This window comes from Abramis brama, assembly GCF_963993115.1.
Source record: "Abramis brama genome assembly, chromosome: 12".
In the NCBI taxonomy this organism is placed as follows: domain Eukaryota; kingdom Metazoa; phylum Chordata; class Actinopteri; order Cypriniformes; family Leuciscidae; genus Abramis; species Abramis brama.
The window spans coordinates 13,233,043-13,252,158 of NC_139974.1; the positions used below are offsets into that span (position 1 = coordinate 13,233,043).

General features: G+C 38.2%; 1 protein-coding gene across 1 annotated transcript in view; it reads right to left on the reverse strand.

Annotated features, from left to right (window-relative positions):
* Positions 1–244: 244 nt before the first annotated feature.
* LOC311093137 (fibrocystin-L-like) overlaps positions 245–19,116 on the reverse strand; it is a gene marked incomplete at its 5' end in the record, with an annotated part of 73,736 nt that continues 54,864 nt past the window's right edge. Inside the window, 35 exons of the mRNA XM_084130288.1 lie at positions 245–702; positions 809–962; positions 1,435–1,581; positions 3,727–3,878; positions 3,960–4,301; positions 4,412–4,547; positions 5,142–5,299; positions 5,432–5,596; positions 5,683–5,915; positions 7,031–7,196; positions 7,295–7,411; positions 7,518–7,629; positions 7,878–8,000; positions 8,155–8,303; positions 8,503–8,593; positions 8,860–8,981; positions 9,112–9,235; positions 9,312–9,415; positions 9,779–9,952; positions 10,863–10,992; positions 11,147–11,265; positions 11,385–11,514; positions 11,684–11,838; positions 11,937–12,025; positions 12,180–12,369; positions 12,494–12,653; positions 13,254–13,405; positions 13,902–14,073; positions 14,245–15,309; positions 15,417–15,553; positions 15,651–15,892; positions 16,259–16,388; positions 17,626–17,835; positions 17,925–18,081; positions 18,252–18,408. Of these exons, the coding sequence (XP_083986414.1) occupies positions 503–702; positions 809–962; positions 1,435–1,581; positions 3,727–3,878; positions 3,960–4,301; positions 4,412–4,547; positions 5,142–5,299; positions 5,432–5,596; positions 5,683–5,915; positions 7,031–7,196; positions 7,295–7,411; positions 7,518–7,629; positions 7,878–8,000; positions 8,155–8,303; positions 8,503–8,593; positions 8,860–8,981; positions 9,112–9,235; positions 9,312–9,415; positions 9,779–9,952; positions 10,863–10,992; positions 11,147–11,265; positions 11,385–11,514; positions 11,684–11,838; positions 11,937–12,025; positions 12,180–12,369; positions 12,494–12,653; positions 13,254–13,405; positions 13,902–14,073; positions 14,245–15,309; positions 15,417–15,553; positions 15,651–15,892; positions 16,259–16,388; positions 17,626–17,835; positions 17,925–18,081; positions 18,252–18,408 (6,364 nt within the window). The 3' untranslated portion in view covers positions 245–502. The remainder of the gene's footprint in view (positions 703–808; positions 963–1,434; positions 1,582–3,726; positions 3,879–3,959; positions 4,302–4,411; positions 4,548–5,141; positions 5,300–5,431; positions 5,597–5,682; positions 5,916–7,030; positions 7,197–7,294; positions 7,412–7,517; positions 7,630–7,877; positions 8,001–8,154; positions 8,304–8,502; positions 8,594–8,859; positions 8,982–9,111; positions 9,236–9,311; positions 9,416–9,778; positions 9,953–10,862; positions 10,993–11,146; positions 11,266–11,384; positions 11,515–11,683; positions 11,839–11,936; positions 12,026–12,179; positions 12,370–12,493; positions 12,654–13,253; positions 13,406–13,901; positions 14,074–14,244; positions 15,310–15,416; positions 15,554–15,650; positions 15,893–16,258; positions 16,389–17,625; positions 17,836–17,924; positions 18,082–18,251; positions 18,409–19,116) is intronic.

Genomic DNA, 19,116 nt, shown 5'->3' on the forward strand with positions numbered 1-19,116 from the left:
CCTCATAATCTTTAATCAAAATAACTTCCCCTACCTCTTGCAGCGACGTGTTAACTGGACTGAGGGCTAGACAAACTGTCACTCACATGAGATCACAGTAATAACAAACCATAACGATCCAATTGTTTCCCGATGGACAAAATCAAGTCCCGCCCAACATTCGTTTCACAACTTTGATTTTAATGGAAATGTTTGGCGTCTATATGTTCAAGAATTTAATGCAGAAAAAAGACAACAGAAGTATGCTAGAACTTGATTTTATTGAGTATATAAGAAAGCATATAAATGTGTCATATTCCAAAGTAATGGGAATAGATTTAAATAAAGAAAAATAAAAACTTTAGTTAAAAGTAACAGTTGTTATTGTTGTACTACAGATTTAGAATAATAGTTGTAGCTCATGATCATATGGGAAAACAACAGAAGTATATAGACAAAGGCAAATCATTTGAAGACGAGGTTATATATATTATATGTATAAGAGTGCACTTCTTCATTGGTTCTAGAGTCCCCTGAGCAGGAGGAGTAAACCACTCAACAACATGAGCAGATACACAGATGGTGACGAGATAGCTGGACTGGAGCCAGAACCATTGCCATTAGTGACGACTACAGAAGACGGGGTTGTAGGTGATCTGAGCGTAAAAGATCTGGACTCAGCTTTCCATTCATTTAGAGTAAAGGCCAACTTCAAGTTATCACCTTTAGAAGAAGTACAGAGAGAGAAATTATTGTAAATGCTTAAAATAACAAGTGACATTGGCCCCCCCCAAAATCTAAATCATATAGGCTAATAGAGACGACCCACCACTTGTGAAGATGGCTAAGTCAGTGTAATTGGCCCAGCAGCCACTGAACGGGATGGTGGTGTTTCCGTAAAGCCCCTCTGTTGGATTCCCGTTAGCATCTTTGAGCACAGCTGAGATGGTTAGAGTCGTCACACCCACGGACACACAGTCACCCTGGAAACAGACACACACAAAAAAGATGCTCTGCTTATTCGATACCAGGTGTGGTTTCATAGTAATCAATCACCTAGTCATTAGTTACATAGTGTCACCATATCACTAGTTACACCAGTCATTCATAAGTTCTTAATTAAAGGGTCATAAAATACAACAGAGTTGGGGACACTTGATGCATTTTAAACATATAACCCTTTGACAACAAACGCACAAAAAAACTTATCATTAGAGACTACTAACAATGATCATGAACAAATCAATTGAGTAAGAGCATTTAAAAGGTCTAATAATATTTCCATTACATTTACGAGCACTGCAAACTCTGAACAAATGAGACGAGTCAGTTTAACACAGAAAGAATAAAGGCAAGTTGTAACTTTATGCCACTTTACATCAAAACTGTGCTCAAGCACAGCTGGTGTCACCGGCCCCTGAAAACTTGCATCAGATATTTTTAATGAAATCTCACCGCTGTGTCCAGAGCCATGATGCTGGGCTGCACGCTGAGGGGTCCGAGTGACGATCCGGCCACTGGCTGGACCACCACCCTCAGGGATGATACCGTCTTGACCGTCTCCACCTGCTGGTCTTCACGGGTCACCTCCTGAGTGGCCACCTGAGAGAGAGACCGTTACAGTTCAAATAAGGAAAAGCATATTGTGTGCTTTACTGTACTGCAGGGGTGTCCAAACTCGGTCCTGAATGTCCACTGTCCTGCAGAGTTTAGGTCCAACTTGCCTCAAAACACCTGCTGGAAGTTTCTAGTAAGACATCGATTAGCTGGTTCATGTGTGTTTCATTGAGGTTGCAGCTAAAATCTGCAGGACAGTGGCCCTCCAGGAGCAGGTTCGAATCCTGAATCAAAACAGTGAGCTTATGCTGCGTTCATGCCATCGTAATTGTCATTACAAGATGGCAACCCGAGACCGTCTAACCGGAGCTGTGCATGCCCTCAGACTCGGATTTATGCGTTTCTATGTCAACACAACAAATGAATCTGCAGCAGTCAGGTGGTACAGGTCAGAGGTCTTCAAGTTGTTTAAGTTGTAATGTTATGAGCTTTCAGACATGAGGTAATTTAATGCCATCTCTCATCTTGTGACGTTTTGCAGACTCTGCCATATGCTTTCATGTGTTTTGAAGGAGGTGTGGCTTTGGAGACGCTCTGAAGGGAGGGTGGGATTTCATGCTTTCAAACCTAGCTTGCTAATTGCTAGCCTCTCTGAAATTGCCTTCCCTACCTTTAAGTCATGACGTATCGAATACTGTTTCCAGGTCCAGGTTTATTCATATCACACATTAAATCAAAGCTTTTAAAAACAGTGTACACCAAAGTCTCTGGGCTTCCATTCACTGCCATTGTAAGTGCCTCACAGTAACCCAGATTTTTGCTTTAATTTGTATTGAACCCAGGATATTGATTTAAATATCAACTTTGTCGTATATGTTTCAATTAAAATTCCCAGATGCTGGCTGACATCATCACAACATTTTAAAATGTTAGTGAGTAGGGATGTCCCGATCCGATCACGTGATCGGAAATCGGGCCCGATCGCGTGTTTTCAGACTCGATCGGAATCGGACGTTACCTCCCGATCAGGACTCGGATATATATGTATTTATATTCTCATTATTTTTTAACACCTCTATTATGCGGTGACACAGAGTTACGGCGGTTTCACACTGCACGCGTTATTAGAGTGTAAGCAGCGCAGGAGCAGTGCATATGTTGAGCAGGAGCAGGACACGCGCGTTTTGCTTTCATGCAGCGTTTGTCACGCGCGGCTGAACCGCGCGGGTTGTGTACAGACAGAGTCTATAATGGATAAGTTGGCATTGCTTTTTTTCGTTTTCAAATACATTTAAGAGAAAAGACTTGTCAAGAAGCTTATTTTATTAATAATTTCATTTATATAACTTTTGGTTCATCTTTGTTTTTATTGTTATGGCAACAAGTTTGTTTTTGGACATTTGTTTTCTTTTTAAATTGCTGTTGGTCATTTGATTGACTGTTTAAAACACAATAGATATCATCAATGCACTTTTTGGATAAAACTGCGGTGTATTTTGGCCATGATCAATGTATTGTCACTTTAATTCTGCAAAAGCGGCGCAGCAAAAATAGACTCGGCGCCGAAACGATCACGGCACTCCTGCTCTGCTCTGCTACGCACTGCCGCGCCACCTCTGCGCGCGGTGTGAATGCTCTAAAGCCTGGTTTAATCTGTTAACATGGGCGGCGAAAAAAATACGCGCTGCACGCTCTGCTAACAGTGCAGTGTGAAACCAGCGTAAGAGTTAGGAGTGCAGTTCCTAAAAGCACATTACTGGCTTTGCAAACACTGTGGCACTTTTATTTTTTATTTGTTTACATGCCTACCGGATATTTTAAGTTGAGGTGCTATTTGTTTATATATTAGACTTTTTTTAATATTTACTGTTGCACTAAAGTTCAAAAGTGAAGAATTTATTTATTACTTTATTGTTCAAGCTACCTCACAGAAGTGCTCTGTTTGTTAACAGAGTTGTTGAATGTTAAAATAAGGTGAATTAAATAAAAAATAAGGAACATCCTGGATCTGTTTTTTTCGCTCTTCTTTATTCTTTTTTTTTTTTTTTGCATTATAGAAGTATCGGATCGGGACTCGGTATCGGCAGATACTTAAAATCAAATGACTCGGACTCGGACTCGAGGGCAAAAAAACCTGATCGGGACATCCCTATTAGTGAGTTTGGTCATGTGATCTGATTAGCATCTTACATCGTTCCAGGTGGGGTCACTGGAAGAGGGTGGAGGAGGGATGACGCCCAAGGATGACACATTGAAGCCGATGGACTGACTCAGATTGCCTGAGACAGCAGCGCGGCCCAGATCGTCAGCAATGTTCTTCAGGGCCGCAAACTGTTGGTCTTCTGCAGATGGTTTATACATTTTATAACATTGTATTGTGATCTAAATGTTGTATTTGTCATTTATTTTATTCTTGCTCTCACCAGTGGTGCTGTTGGTGGATGTCTGAACAGGGGGCTCCCTGATCTCCACCTGCACCGTCAGTCCTGCCGAACGCCTCCTTCTAGCATTAGTACCCTCACGGACGATGTTGGTGATTCGAATCTTGTTCGCCGGTATTTTCAGAAGTAAAGCCAGATTTCTTATCAGTTTTTCCCCGAAGAACTCCGCCTCAGTCATGGCTGGGAGGTTGAAGGCCAGGAACAAAACCGGAGAGGTGCGGATTTGGACCGGCTCTGAGCCACGAAGTAGTATGTTTAGCATTTTGTAGTCCTGGTTAAAGAAGTTGGAGCCGTGACTGGAGTTGAAACTGGGAACGTATTGCCCTGAGAAGCACAGAGAGGAATCAAAGTAAGAATTGTTGTTTAGGTTGAAAAATGGTCTTCTGGCCTGCAGAGGGAGCTGTATTAACTTGCATTATTGTGCTGTACTCTACCTGTATAAGTTGGCTCACGCAGAGTGTAGTCAGTTTTGCCAGCATTCCACTCAGCATTTGTTGGACCAACCAAACTGTTGTTAACGTACACATCCAGCCGCTGAGGGTTTGAGTAAAATACAGCAACCCTGACAGCCTGAGAACAACAGAGTATTACTGTAGTTAAGGTTCTACTGAAATAATATCAAAGTTAAAACTAAAAATTAAATGAAAACATGAAAAAAAGAAACATTAAATAATTACAGATACACACACGCACACATACATATAAATATATATTTAGTTATATATAATATACATACATATATACACATTTTTTTGTATATAATTGCAGGTTTGCATTCACATTTATTTTGATGCAGTGTTGGATATATTTTGGCCATAATGTAGTTATTTATTTATTTAAGGATTCATTTCCAACTAGCTCAACTTTTCTGGATCATGTTTTGTAATTGATTGATATTGATTCATCAGTTAATTTATTTTTAATATTTAAAAGATACACAAAGTTCTGCACAATTTAGAAAAAACAAAGTTATTTGAAAAAATATTAAAATAAATTAGAAGACAAAATTAAAATAAAATAATGTACTTTTAATAACATAATGCAGGATAAAACTGATTAAAGATTGTTTTCTCCTAATATGCCTTTATTGTTCTAAATTTTGTATCACCTGTAGATGCGTACAGGTCAATATAGTCTATTGTCAGTATAATCCATCTTACTAACCTCTGTAGGTCCAGCATTCAGTAACATAAGTCTCAGCTTCTGTGGGGTTGTGCTGGTGAAATAGATGTCAAAGGATTTATTAGTGGCCACAATGGCGTGGAAGAGAGATACTCGCTTCTGACACGTGTAGCCGGCACACCAGCCGTGGTCTTGTGGGCCTGAAACAAGATATTCACAGTAAGATTAAAATTAAATAATACACAAACCTTAAACCTTTTCTGCTTTTATAAAATCCTAAATTATATTATGCATAAAATAGTAGGTGTTACAGGGGGAGGTAAGAGTCATACCATTGACCAAATCCACATATTTGTCCCCCAGGATGGCTACAGGTGAAAGACGCCTGGTCTCTGTGTCTGCGTCCAAACTTTCGATGACCAGCATCCTATAGTTGAGCCCAAAGCACTTGTAGCTCTGCCAGGTGTTCATGTACGTACAGTTGTCTCTGATCACTCCTGCACAGGTAAAACAGCCACGTCATACGTTAAAAGCAGCTCCATCATTTTAAGTTCTCTCTTAGATCACTGTAAATGTACTGTACCTTTGTAAGGAGCGATTTGATTCAAAGGTATCCGGCTGCCGTTGAGAGAGGTGAGCATGACTTTGGGGATGCGGTAATCGCCCAGTCCGTGTCGGGGATCCCCGTTCCACTCGTACTCGGACTGGGGCACCACTGCTCCTACTGCACCCAGGAAACTGCCATCCAGATCCTTCAACATCGTCTTCTTCTTAGCATCACAGTCCATGTCCACACAGTCTGATGGGTTCACCTTGCTGAGATATAAGAGTGGAAAAAATTAACCAGTCACTTTTTGGTCATCCTGACATTGGTGTTCTCTCAGTCATACATTTTCAGTGTTGTCTTCCTAATAATATTTCATAAATTTCTCTTTTTTTTTCAGGGCTAATACTTTATTAACAGTATGGATGTACCAAAACTGATGAACATTAACATTTAAATAGAATTTTTTAAATATACTGTTAAAGGTTTCACGCCTATTTATGCGCAGCCTGGTGGCCAATCTTCCCTGATTTCACATTCTGTCAGTAAGAGCAGTGTGTGAAGGTTGAAATAAATGTCCAGGTACTTACCCAGATTGTATCCAAAAAACATAAAACCACATATACATACATATATATGTACACACACACACATATATATATATATATATATATATATATATATATATATATATATATATATATATATATGCATGCATGCTTGCCTTGCATTATCATTGAACATTAAACTTAAGTATTCACTTAATCAACGTAAGCAATATTGACATGTCACGGTTTTGTTTTGGGGTTTGTTCTGTCATGTTTCCTTGTCTGTCGTGTGATCCCTTGTAAGTCATGTGATCCTGCCATGTGTTCCCTTGTCTGATGTGTCATGTTGTCATTGGTTCATTGTTTCATTGTTCACAGGTGTCCCTTGTCTAGTCATTAGTCTTGTGTGTATTTAACCCTCTTGTTTGCCATGTGTCTTTGTCAAGTATTGTTTCCTGTAAATCTGTTGTTGTGCAAGTTCATGTTCATGCCTTGGTTTTTGTTTTCACGCCACGCCATGTTTTTGTTTCATGTTTGTTTTTGTTTATAATAACTGCACTTGGGTTCTCTCAACTTGCCTCCAGTGGATACCATTTTTACACATGTACACAAAATTGGAAAAGTTTGATGTGTACCTATAACTATACATTATTTAAAGGTTTTCTATTTGTTAGGATATTGATATAGAAAATTAATGCATGCAAGGTCTGAGTTAAAAATAAATTTAGTTTTCCGTTCCAGATCTTTAACGTTTAATACCATTTAGTTGGCTAGTCTCACACCTCCCTAATTAAGTGTTAACTTTGTGAATTGACATTGACTATAAGCTTTTGGTTTACCCCAGATCAGGCCGATGAATGTATGCCAGAGCGTCCTCTGTGCTGTTTATCTTGGCTATCCTCTCAACACTGATTGGATGTTGCAGATCCTCATTTCCCGGGTTGGTCATGAACATGTAATTTGTCTCTGTTGAGCACACACTCTTGAACCCAACAAAAGTTGTGTCTGAAAATAGAAACAGACAATGTAAATAGATGCGCTTTTTTTGTATAATGAAGGTTTTACCTGAAGAGTCGTACACATTTCGAAGGAATGTGACTCACCAGAGACAGTCATTAGACCAGCTATGGTATTGTAGCTCATCAGTCCAGCGTGAGGCTTTTGTGGTGCATTATTGTGGTTAGATTCAAATGTCGGCCAGGAAATTCCAGACCTTCCACCTTTTGCACACAGAAAATGAGCTTAGAGTAAGTACGGACAATGGATCAATTACATTAAATAAAATTATTCAGTAGTGCATAGATTAATCTTTAATATGTATTGTACCATTGGGGGGGCGAGGGGCCCTGTGGCTTTTGCTGAGCTTAGCGTAGGTCATAGTTGTGGACAGACTGTCAAAACAGTTGAAGTTAGGGCTGCTGCCCACAATCAGGGCACCCTGTAGAGATGATTTTTAAAGAAAATTATAAAAAAATTAACAGGATGAGAATCCTTTATTCTTTTAAGGCCAATTAACACTTTACTGAGAGATGGCAACCAATGCTGACAGTCACCAGATTACAGAATGTAACTTTACATACACTTCACAGGTAACACACTGACCCTACAAAGTGTCTGTTGCCGTCTGTCGGTGCAATGTAAATTGGCCTTTAGTTTTGACCGAAAAGACATATAGTGCATCCTCACCTGTACACGGACTATTTTGTCAGAGTATGTGTGGCTGAGCGAGGGAGGACTGTAGATGAGAGGCATGATACTCATTCCATTATCAATAAGGCTCACGTTAGAAACTAACACATTCATGGATACCTGGAAGTGAGGAGAGGAAAACATTAATGCTCACCAGACCAGTACAGTGCATTTGTATAACTAGAAATTAACAATTTATCTGATCAATAAAACACTTGGCTTTGCAGTTACTGTAGGTTATTATAGTAGGAAGTTTGCAGATCATTTATCATACTTGAACATAAATGCCAAAATCAAAGCTCCTCCAGACAGTGAAGCCCTGGATTTGAGAGCAACCAGCAAGTCCATCTTTATTCATGTAGAGTCCGTACAGACCGCCATGTGCCTCATTCTGACTCCATTGAGCCACTGAATTTGGAGATCCTTTTGACATATTGTTGGAATACATTAATAAATTAGTAATAAAGTTTAATAATCTTTAGCAAAATTCAAAATATTTTTTTTCTTACTGTACATTATAGTATTGTGATGCCTAAATTCACTTGTATCATTTAATTTTTTTTATTTACATTTTTTCTTGTGTTGTGGTTTTATTTTTGAAAATAATTATTGGCTTCTATACCTGGGCATGGTTCACCATCAATTCGGAATCCAACTCGTTCATAGCCAGCAACAATATTCCCTTGAAGAACTGTATTGGTTGCCTCACTCACCTACAACATGAACACTAATATGTCAGTTCTTTATCTGGAACTAATCTATCAGCCTCTATCAGCCAGTAATACAATGGATTTTTTTTACATGTACAGGTACCGTGGTAATACTATGTTTTTTGAACATGTAATAAACCATTCTTGTACCTTGGAGTGCCATCAAAATGGAAAAAAATGAAAATGAATATGGTAATAATTCTCAACCATGTTATAGAACAGTACCATGGTACTTGCATCCGATCACAGTACGTTTCTTTAAGGGTTACCTCAATGGCTGCATTCCATTCAAAGTTCAATTCCTCCGCTCTGCCATTGTACGATCCAGGCCACAGTGTCAGGGTAACCAAGTTCCTCCTGATGGCATTACTGTCACCCCAGACTCTGATTCCTTGGAGATTTGAATAATAATTGCAGAATAGAAAAGTGCTAAATCATATTACCCAACTCCATAGTGATTACATTTTGTTTAATAGTATTTTCCTTTTGTGCTAACAATGAAGCTGCCAATGAATCTTCACCTTCTCCAACGGTGTGATGGATCACGTTGTCATCAATACTCAGTCCATCTGTTCCGAAAACACCAATAGCAGGAGCAAAGCCGTCATGAAAAGCACATCCCTTGACGTAAGACTCACCAGCCACCTAAAAATATTGTGACAGTAAGTAGTTGAAAGGAATATGTGTGATAATCATGTACTGTGTAAAGACTTTCTCTCACCCCTCCCAGGTTATAAAACACCAGAGAGTAACGTGGGTCTGACAGGTCGTTCCATCCTTCCTGCCCGGTGTGGTAGAACTGCACATTTCTGATCTGGGCTTTTCCTGTGAGGCAAGTTATCAACAGCTTTAGTGAGTTTTCATTACTTACATTGTGCTGAAAAGGTCTGATTAGCAAGTGATGTTATCATTTTGAAATATCATTTTGACATGAAGTTCTTTGAATATGACTGCTTGCAAGATTCTTTTTTATTAAAACTACAAAACATTACTATTTTTCTGCTTTCTCTTATCTTCCAGGTAATTAAACCATAACCATGACTAAACATATATATAAATTTTTTACATAAATGTACATAAAGCTCATTTAATTGAATGCATCAATATGTGTAACTGGTTTTGCATGTGATTCTTCTGAATTGTGTTTCATGAATGAGGCCCAATGTGAGTATTTTATAAAGATTATACCTCTGCAATCAATTCCTCCACTGAAGAAGGTTCCCACCAGCACTCTGGCCCCATAAGACTGTGTGTACATTTCTGGGGACTCCTGACCAATGATCTTGATGTTCCTGGTCAGTAAAGCCACATTGCCTGCAAGCTGATAACTTCTTGAAGTACCTGGCACACTGTAGCTCTCCCCTATATGACCAAATACATTTAATATTAACAGGGTTCGTACAGATACTGTAAAATGAAATTCCAGGACTTTCAAGGACTTTTCAAGCACTACTTTTTTTGATTTTCAAAGACAACAATCAGAGATTGTCACTTATCAAACAATATCTTTATTATATTTCAAATTTTAAAAAAGGTAATCAGATAAATAAAATTAAACTAATAAAACAAAATGGTACAAAAAAGTGCGGCAGATGCAATGACTGTGGTTATTTTAACAATTGAAAGGATACTATGACAAAGACATTGCTTTCCTTATTCAAACTGTTTTATTCCCTCATGAATATATGATTGACCTGAATGAATGAAAGCTGTATCATATACTTGGATATGAGCAATATCACTATCATTTATAGCCATGTGAAACGGCTCTATATCTATATCTATATCAGATGGGCTGCAGATGGGAAAATATTGTTTTATCAATAAAATTAAACACTAATTTCACATATATTGTCTTTGAATAATTCAAGCACTTTCCAAGTACCTTTTCATAAATATGGCTGTTTTCAATGGTTTTCCAGGACTTACATTTTAAAAAGTAAAATTCAAGTACTTCAAGCACTTTAAGCACCTTGTACAAACCTTGTATTAATTTAATTAATTGTAATTATTTAAAAATAAATTAAAACATTTATTCAGAAAGCATGAATTAAATTAATCAAAAGTGGAAGTCAAGGCATTTATAATGTTACTTTATGTATTTCTATATGTAAAAATGTATGAATTGCTGCTTATATCATATATATAAACATACACACACACTAACGTTAATAAAATATCACACATAAATATTAATAATTATATATTTGTGTACCTATTTTTACTGATATTTTTGCTATAATGGCATTATCTATAATCTAGGGGGACTAACCGATGTGTGTGAATGATAAAGGCTGGTCCAGAGTAAGTGTGCGGCCATAATCTGAGATAGCAGTTATGGTGCGGATTTCTGTCTGCCAAGGGTCATAGCTGGTCGTGGACAGCAGGATCTTCTCCCCAACCTGGAGGAAATAAAAGTGTTTTATTCAAACATAGAGTATAATGGTTCAGAGCACAAATGCATGAAATCTAAATGGCATCACCAAATAACACAAGGATGTTGAATAGTTCTCTTAAGGTCTCCGTTTTTGTTTTTATTTTTATAAAGCTTCTGACCTTCCAGTCCACAGGTTCCTGTAGAGAGAGAGTGCTGTTTCCTGCCTGGGACGTGCTAGCCAGCTTAGTGTGATACACGTTGTGTGGCATACCATAAAGTTCAAGAGATCCAAACACACCTGGAAGACAATGTTTCCACTCAAATCAACACTTAAGTTGGCAAACGATTGAGAGGAACGTATCTGATGCATATACAATCAATAATGAGATTTCTTTATTTTTATTCAGGTTGATTTACCTAGAACTTTGGACCCTTGGTTTGGTCCAGATGGTAATAGCCAGTCTGGTGTGGAATGGCTTCCTCTCAGTATAATCTGCAGCTGACCTCTGAAGGGTTCATCAGGCCACCCAGCAATCAGACGTCCACCCTGATTGAGTCAAATGAACATATATTGTACAGATAGAGTTAGCGTCTTTAGTATGGACAAGTAAGTGAAACTAGCACACAGGACAGGAAGAGTCTGGTTCTGATTTGGTGTAACAATCCTAAGATGTCTATAGCAGTAAGATGCCATTTGAATGTAGTTATGTGCTTACTTGAATGGAGATGTATGTGGCATTCAGAACAATGTTATTATATTGAGAAACACTGCTGTTGGAGGTGCCATTGTTTGTGTCTGGAATCTCCAGAACTCCAACTATTTTCAGCTTGTTCAGGGAGGGGACTACAACATCTACAACCATCCAAATGCCTTCGAGAAATAATGGGACATTTTTTAATGAAATAACATATTGATAAATAGCTTTTTCTTTGTCTTTGCTTGTGATTTGTCACATTAGAGATGCTTACCAGCTGGAATGACCACATCAGAGCCTTCTTGTGGCACATTGAAGTTATTCTCTGAGCTTGACCGCCAGAATGATGTATTTGACCAGAGACTAAACCCAACATATGTTTTATTAGCAAGGTCAATCGATACAAAATATTAATAATAATAATAGGTATTATTATTATATAAGAGTGATTATTATTATTATTATTATCATTATATGAAAAAGTAAAAGTGCTTAGCATGTGTGTGTGTTAACATACACATAGATGAAGTTTGCAGGTCTGCGGGCAGTTGTGTTGGCTGGATTGACTACAGGAGCAGTTGGAGGGATAGGTTGAATACAGTTGGGATAGTAACACTGATACACTCTGAAGTCCAACGATCTGTCTACAGCTGAGCGGTCCACACTGTTCCTCCTCCTCCGGCTAGTCACACGGTCTCTTCCAGACACTGTAGTCACAAAACTCAAAATCTTTATTTTTTTTGCAAAGTACTTTAAGCATGATACTGTATGTGCCCTCTTTAAATACAAAGAAAGCATAGATGTCCTGGGTGAAAAGACAAGTAGTTTTACCCATGTAATAGAGGCTTCTGGATGACTCGTTAAAGTACCAGTCCCCATTTACATTCACAGTGGGGTTCAGGGGCTGGGAAGAACCATTCCTGTCATCTATAATGCGGAAGCGGTCAGGTGTCTGAGTCAGGTTGTGATTCATGATTATATAATTTTCTGCCTGTAATGGAGAAAGAGAGAAAAAAATGACTTGGTAAATAACAACCTTAATTGGATGGAACAAAATTAAAAGCATAGTTTTATTGTCCAAGGGTTGTCATGCTAAAATTAATGTAAAATTTATTTATTGTGAAAAATGATTTATAAAAATCTGAATTGAATGAATTAATAGTAGTGGCTACTAGAAATGTAGATATAAATATAACAAAAATAATTTATTAAAACAGGTTTAATACACATATTTTTCTCATATACTATAAATGAGTCTTTATATATAAAAATATATAGCATCCTTATCATAATTAGGGCTCCTGGACAGCAAATAGTTAAACCCCTGATGTAAGTCAAAATAAACGGTCTGGGTTTCTTTTTTCTTCTTCTTTTTTTTACCCTTATGGAGTTTTGCATAATAACTATTAACTATTCTGTGACAAGAGCTGCTTAAAGATTATATAAAGGAAATTGTCATTTTGTGTTCCTCAGATATTAATAACAGTATAAATAACAGTAAATGGGTTTGCAACAATATAAGGGTGAGTATAACACAATTTTCTAATTTTCATTTGAAAGCATATTGAATTATTTAGTGTGCACACTTTACCTGAAAACCGTAGACTATTCCATTGTATGAGATGTTAGTGATTTGGGAAGCACCATCAAAGTACCAGTTATAGGTTTGGCCGGTGGGCAGCATTGCCATCCAGCCATATGTGTGGGTCACAAGCTTTTGAAGGAAAGGAAGCACGCATGTTCCTAAAGAGAGGTATGACAGTAAGACATGAGTTGTTGTGCCTTTTTCTAAGCATCACAGCTCACTTCAACCCAACAAATACAGAACGCTCCCCATTATTAGTGTACGGAATCTGTAGTTACTATTATTATTATTTTTTGTCTATAATCAATAAGTAAATGTCTTTTTTTTGGGGGGTGATTTTCTATGTAAACATGCACTAGAGTAGACGTTTGACCATTGCGCTCGCATCTCGCAGTGTCGTGCGTGACATTCTAAAAATGCGGCACTCAAGCACAAATTAAACTAATGCGTCTTTAGACCTAACATTTCTTTCATTCTACTGCCCTGTTTCATGTTGAAAAAAGTGTTCTTTGTGATTTGCCCCTAAGATCATAAACTGAAGTCCACAGAACATTCTGAAAACCAAAAAAGTACAGAAAGAATTATACAGAAACATGTCTAACATATGCTACACATTTTTTTCATGGCTCAATCGCCCAGATTATTTCATCCTACCAAATGAGTTGGTAAGAGTCACATCTTTAGCTTGAAGTGAACGTGGTGAGGGATTGAAGACGACCAAGCGGTGGAAGTTAATAGTGTTGTCACACACTGCAGCAGGGACGCCAACACTCCACTCTGTTCCCGGAAAGCAGTGTCTCGGGTCGAGCAGGTTATTCCTTGGTACCTAACGTTCCCTTTGCAAAAATATATTCATTATTTATTTATTTTTATGTTAATGTTACCAATGCTTTGTCAGTGTAAAGTTTGAGTTTTACCATGCCAATAAAGCTAAAACAATATCCTTTGAATTTAGATATTGTTACACGGATAAAAGTTTTTTTTTTCAAGTTATCATATATCTATATATTGTAATATCTAATGTTTCTATACCTGTCAGGGACCCATCAGTGTCTACTAGCGCCACCTCATGCTCCCATCTGAACCAGGCCTTGTTGGGTGATTGATAGTACTGGATCCCACTGAACCTCGCACTCCAGCCTCCACAGCGGAACATGCAGGTTCCAACTATTTCTGCCACTCCGACAGCAGCACACGATGGACGATCGAAGTTCACAAACTTTGTGTTGATGACGCTCATACCATCATCCAGGGGCAGGACAACACCACGAGCAGTGCAGTAGTCGCTCCCCAGCCCCAGCTCATCCACATGACCCACCATAGTGCTGTTGACCACGGCCGCCCCTCCATTCAGTCCCCATCCGCTGACATACGGCTGGATGATCCTCTTGGCCTCCACTCCTGCCTTCTCATTATTGACCATTAGGAACTCGCTGAACTGAACCGCTCCTACGTTCACCCACTCAGCACCTTTCTCGTTGTTCCAGGAAGTGAAGCGACGGAAGACCGCTGGCGCTGGTGTAGAGGACCTGCAGCTGCCAGTACGCATTGGGAAAAACTCTTGGAAGATCCACAAGCCAAACCAGCCCTGTGAATGCACCGTATTGTTGAAGAACTCTCCTAGTGGTACTCTCTTCTGACAGATGTTGGCGTCATACGAAGGGCCGTCGGGATTATCGTGCATGCGGTACCAGAAGCCGAAATGTGTCCCACCAGCCGCGGCATTGTGCCTAATGGTGTTATTAGGGTTGGTGACCCAGTATGCAGCTGGAGTTACATCATCATTTAGCAAACTGGTGCTCTGTTTTACAAATATCGCCAGGTTGTACTGCAGAATGTTGCCAGTCTCAATGCCATCCTCAATAAAGAAGGCTCCACCCATGATATTGTAGATGACATTACGCTCCACCAATAGGTTGTGGGTGTTGTGGATGGTGATGGCACGGTTGTAGGACTGGTGAATGCCACATCCACGCACGTATGACTTAAACTTAACATCACCCATTAGATGCCAGTGGATTGGGTAGCGTCCCAGACGGAACGCCTGTCCAACATTGAAGAGCTGAACGAAGACAATGACAAACATAATGCCATGATTAGATTTCAAGAAAAATATTTATTCTTAAAGGTCTCCAATTTTTTTTTAAATAACAGTAAATTAACATTTACCTCAACATATTCAATTCTGCCAATTGCCAGATTTTGGTTTGGTTGTGGTGCGTGGAACATGATGCAGCCACCAAACTGGTCACTCCCTACTTCTTCTCCAAACCTACCCTGGAAACAAGTCTGGGTGGCAAATTCCCCTGTAAGCAAAAGCATTCATAAAATTTGAAAATTGCCAATCACATGACTTTTAGCTGTCTGTCTTTCCATAAACAGTTTAGGAAATAACATCCAAACCTGTGTTGAATCCATCAGGGCAAGCTGCAATCTGATCATTCCACTCCACGTTGTTGGATCCACGGACAACAATATTTCTGGTAAGAAGGCCCACCTCTGCTCTCGCTTCAAAAACTGTCCCATCAGGCAGTATGACAGACACACCCAGATGAGTGTATTTCAGTGGTTCGGTCAGAGTGAGGGTCCTACCGTCAGCTGAAACTGAGGCAATTCTCATCAACTCATTCTCACGCTGACTGTGTCTGTGAATTCAGCCAAAACACATTTTTGATTATTAGCATTAGCACTGATAACTTTTTTGCATCATTATTTGCATATTTTTATAGCATTTAGCATATTCAATTTTGAGCAAGAAGAATTTAAACAATAATTTAATTTTTTTACCCCAAAACAAATTGAATGATATCACCTAAAAATGCAAAAATGTTTATGTATTTTTTTAAGTTAAATGAATTCATTTGGGACCATTTTATAGAGAACAATTGCAACATATTTCATTTCCTTTGCCCTTGTTCCTACACTGTTGTAGTTCAGTCTCTGTAGCAAGTCAGTAGCTTCAATTAAATCAACCTGAAATTTCACTGTAGGTTTGGGCGGTGCATCAATACCTATGCCCAGTGGAAGCGATGACAATTTCGTCGCCAGTCTTCCATGTGACAGCATCCATCAGTGTCAGCGTGTTGGAGCTGTTTTGTGCAGTCTGAGAAAGGCGAGTCCATGGCATAGGGACAGGGATTCCTGGAGAAGTAGGATTGTAGTTAAGCCCTGAACAAAACCTCTCACTGCAGGGAAGTGATTACTTCTGTGAAGCCCACCAAAGGGGCTCTCTGAATTAAATGAGCCTTCAGGGTATGTTATGTAGGTCATCTCTATATTTGTGAGGATCACTTCATTTTGTGTTTCTGACTTTGTGACCTTTTAGTTGCAAATTTTCCAGTACCTCTGAGGTCTCTGTTACTTTAGTCAAGTTACAGACAAAAAAAAAGGAATAATAATAATAATAAAAAAATATTGTTTAAGGTACATCTGTTCAATGTTTATGGTTATGCATTTTGCAGATTATTTAATATTTGCATTACCGTTCAAAAGTTTGGGGTCAGTAAAACTTTTTTTTAGTACATTCACTGGAAAACAGGCCCACAAATCTTGTTCGCACTTCTGCATATTAAAACTTCACAAAACATACATATATTTTTTTATTTTATCTTCAGAGATATAAAAAAACATCAGTACAGGTATTAGTGATGCTGGCCTTCATTCGTAGTGCTTAGTAAAAAGATGCCTTAAACAAATATTTTAAATATACTGTCTTAATGTTGTAAATTATTTTGGAGATTCAATGTGATGTATTACAATATAAAAATATATTAAAAACTTTAATGTTAGGTGCGATTAATCGTGATTAATTACAGAAAAATGTGCAATAAATTAGTAAAAAAATTTAATCAATCGACAGCAAAAGGCATACACATGTATGTATGTATGTGTGTATGTATGTATAGACCAACTCTAAATAAAGCTAAAATTTCAGCATCATTACTCCAGTCTTCAGTGTCACATGATTATTCAGAAATCATTTTTAAATGCTTATTTGTTGCTCAAGAAACATTTTTTATTATTATTATTATTATTATTAATTCTGAGAACAGTTGTGCTGCTTGATATTTTTGTGGAAACTGATGCAGTTTTCTTTGATGAATAGGAAGTTCAAAAGAACACCCTTTATTTGAGATGCAAATCTTTTGTAACATTATAAATGCTTTTACTGTCCTTGTTGGTCAATTTAATGCATCCTTGCTGTGAATACTGTATTAATAAAAAATAAAAACATCTTACTGACCTCAAACTTTTGACCAATAATGTATATTTAATATATATACACTTATTTTATTTATTTATTTTATAAATATTTAATATAATATATTATGTATATACATAAAAATTTGAACCTAAATAGTGTTGTTTATTTGCATACCATGCAGATCCAACACCCCTTCTCTGACAGCCAGGGTCTTGGTGCCATAGACAGGAAGTTCTGTAGAACGCAGGTGTCCATGCAGTGTGATTATGGCCTTGTGCTGGAAGGGGACTTGCTCTGTTCCGATCTGCAGCGCTCCACCATCTGTGATCAGAATATTCTCTGCCTGCAGCTCAATATCTGCCTCATCAAAAATCAGTCGCCCACCTAAATAGGAAAGAGACATTCACATTAACTGAGTGTAAGTGTACCAAGGCTTTGTTTAATAAAGGCAGCATTTGTCTAAATGAGCATACCCTGGATAAGGAGCATCTTAAGAACTGGGGTGCTGGTGTCCAGGAGGATGGTCTGGCCAGGAGTGATTACAGCAAACATGCCCTCCTCAGGAGGGGAGAGACCACCCCATGTATAGGGAGACGACCATACGTCAATGTAGAAGAAGGTAGCATTATTCTGAGAGAGTGGACAGACATTATTATATTATTGATATTACGGACACATATATTATTATTATTATTGTTATTATTTAATAATATATATATATATTGAGAATAAATAAGTATTTAGTTTGTCACTGTGCTGTTTAAGAAGGTCAAATATATTTATGTCACGTTTGTCATTACCATTCTGGCAATTCCTCTGTTCCCCAGCTGGACTCGCACTTGAGTTTCTTGGGATCTGCGCTGAGAGTTGGTCACACAGATGATTTGCGATTCACTGGCTGACTGGACATCGCAGACAGACCCTGCGATTGTGACGGTGACTTCATTGACATTTGAGCTAAAGGTGAGATGGGGAAGAGAAAAGCCAGTGAAATTGAGAAAGTAAGTAAAAGTATTCTGTCATAATTTCTTTATCCTCAACAGGCTTTAATATATTTGAGATATAGTGTACAAATTGTATAAGAGTTTTGGGTGACTTTCAATGGAAGGACAGAAATATTTCAGAGTTCAGAAGATGAACTTAAGTCTTATTTTTGAGTGAACTAACCTTTTAAAGAAAATAAAAATTAGAAATGATGTTTTGTCAACTAACTGAAATAAGTTTAGGTTGAAGCGTTAAAATTACTAAAGGGAAATAAATAAAACTAAAACAAACAAACAAAAAATTATATATATATATATATATATATATATATATATATATATATATATTTTGTGTAGGGGGGACCAGTCAGTATCTGGTGTGACCATTTGCCTCACGCAGTGCAACACATCTCCTTCGCATTGAGTTGATCAGGTTGTTGATTGTGGCCTGTAGAATGTTGGTCCACTCCTCTTCAATGGCTGTGCGAAGTTGCTGGATATTGGCAGGACCTGGAACACGCTATCGTATATGCCGATCCAGAGCATCCCAAACATGCTCAATGGGTGACATGGAATTGTGTACAGATCCTTGTAACATGGGGCAGTGCATTATCATGCTGCAACATGAGGTGATGGTCGTGGATGAATGGCACAACAATGGGCCTCAGGATCTCGTCACGGT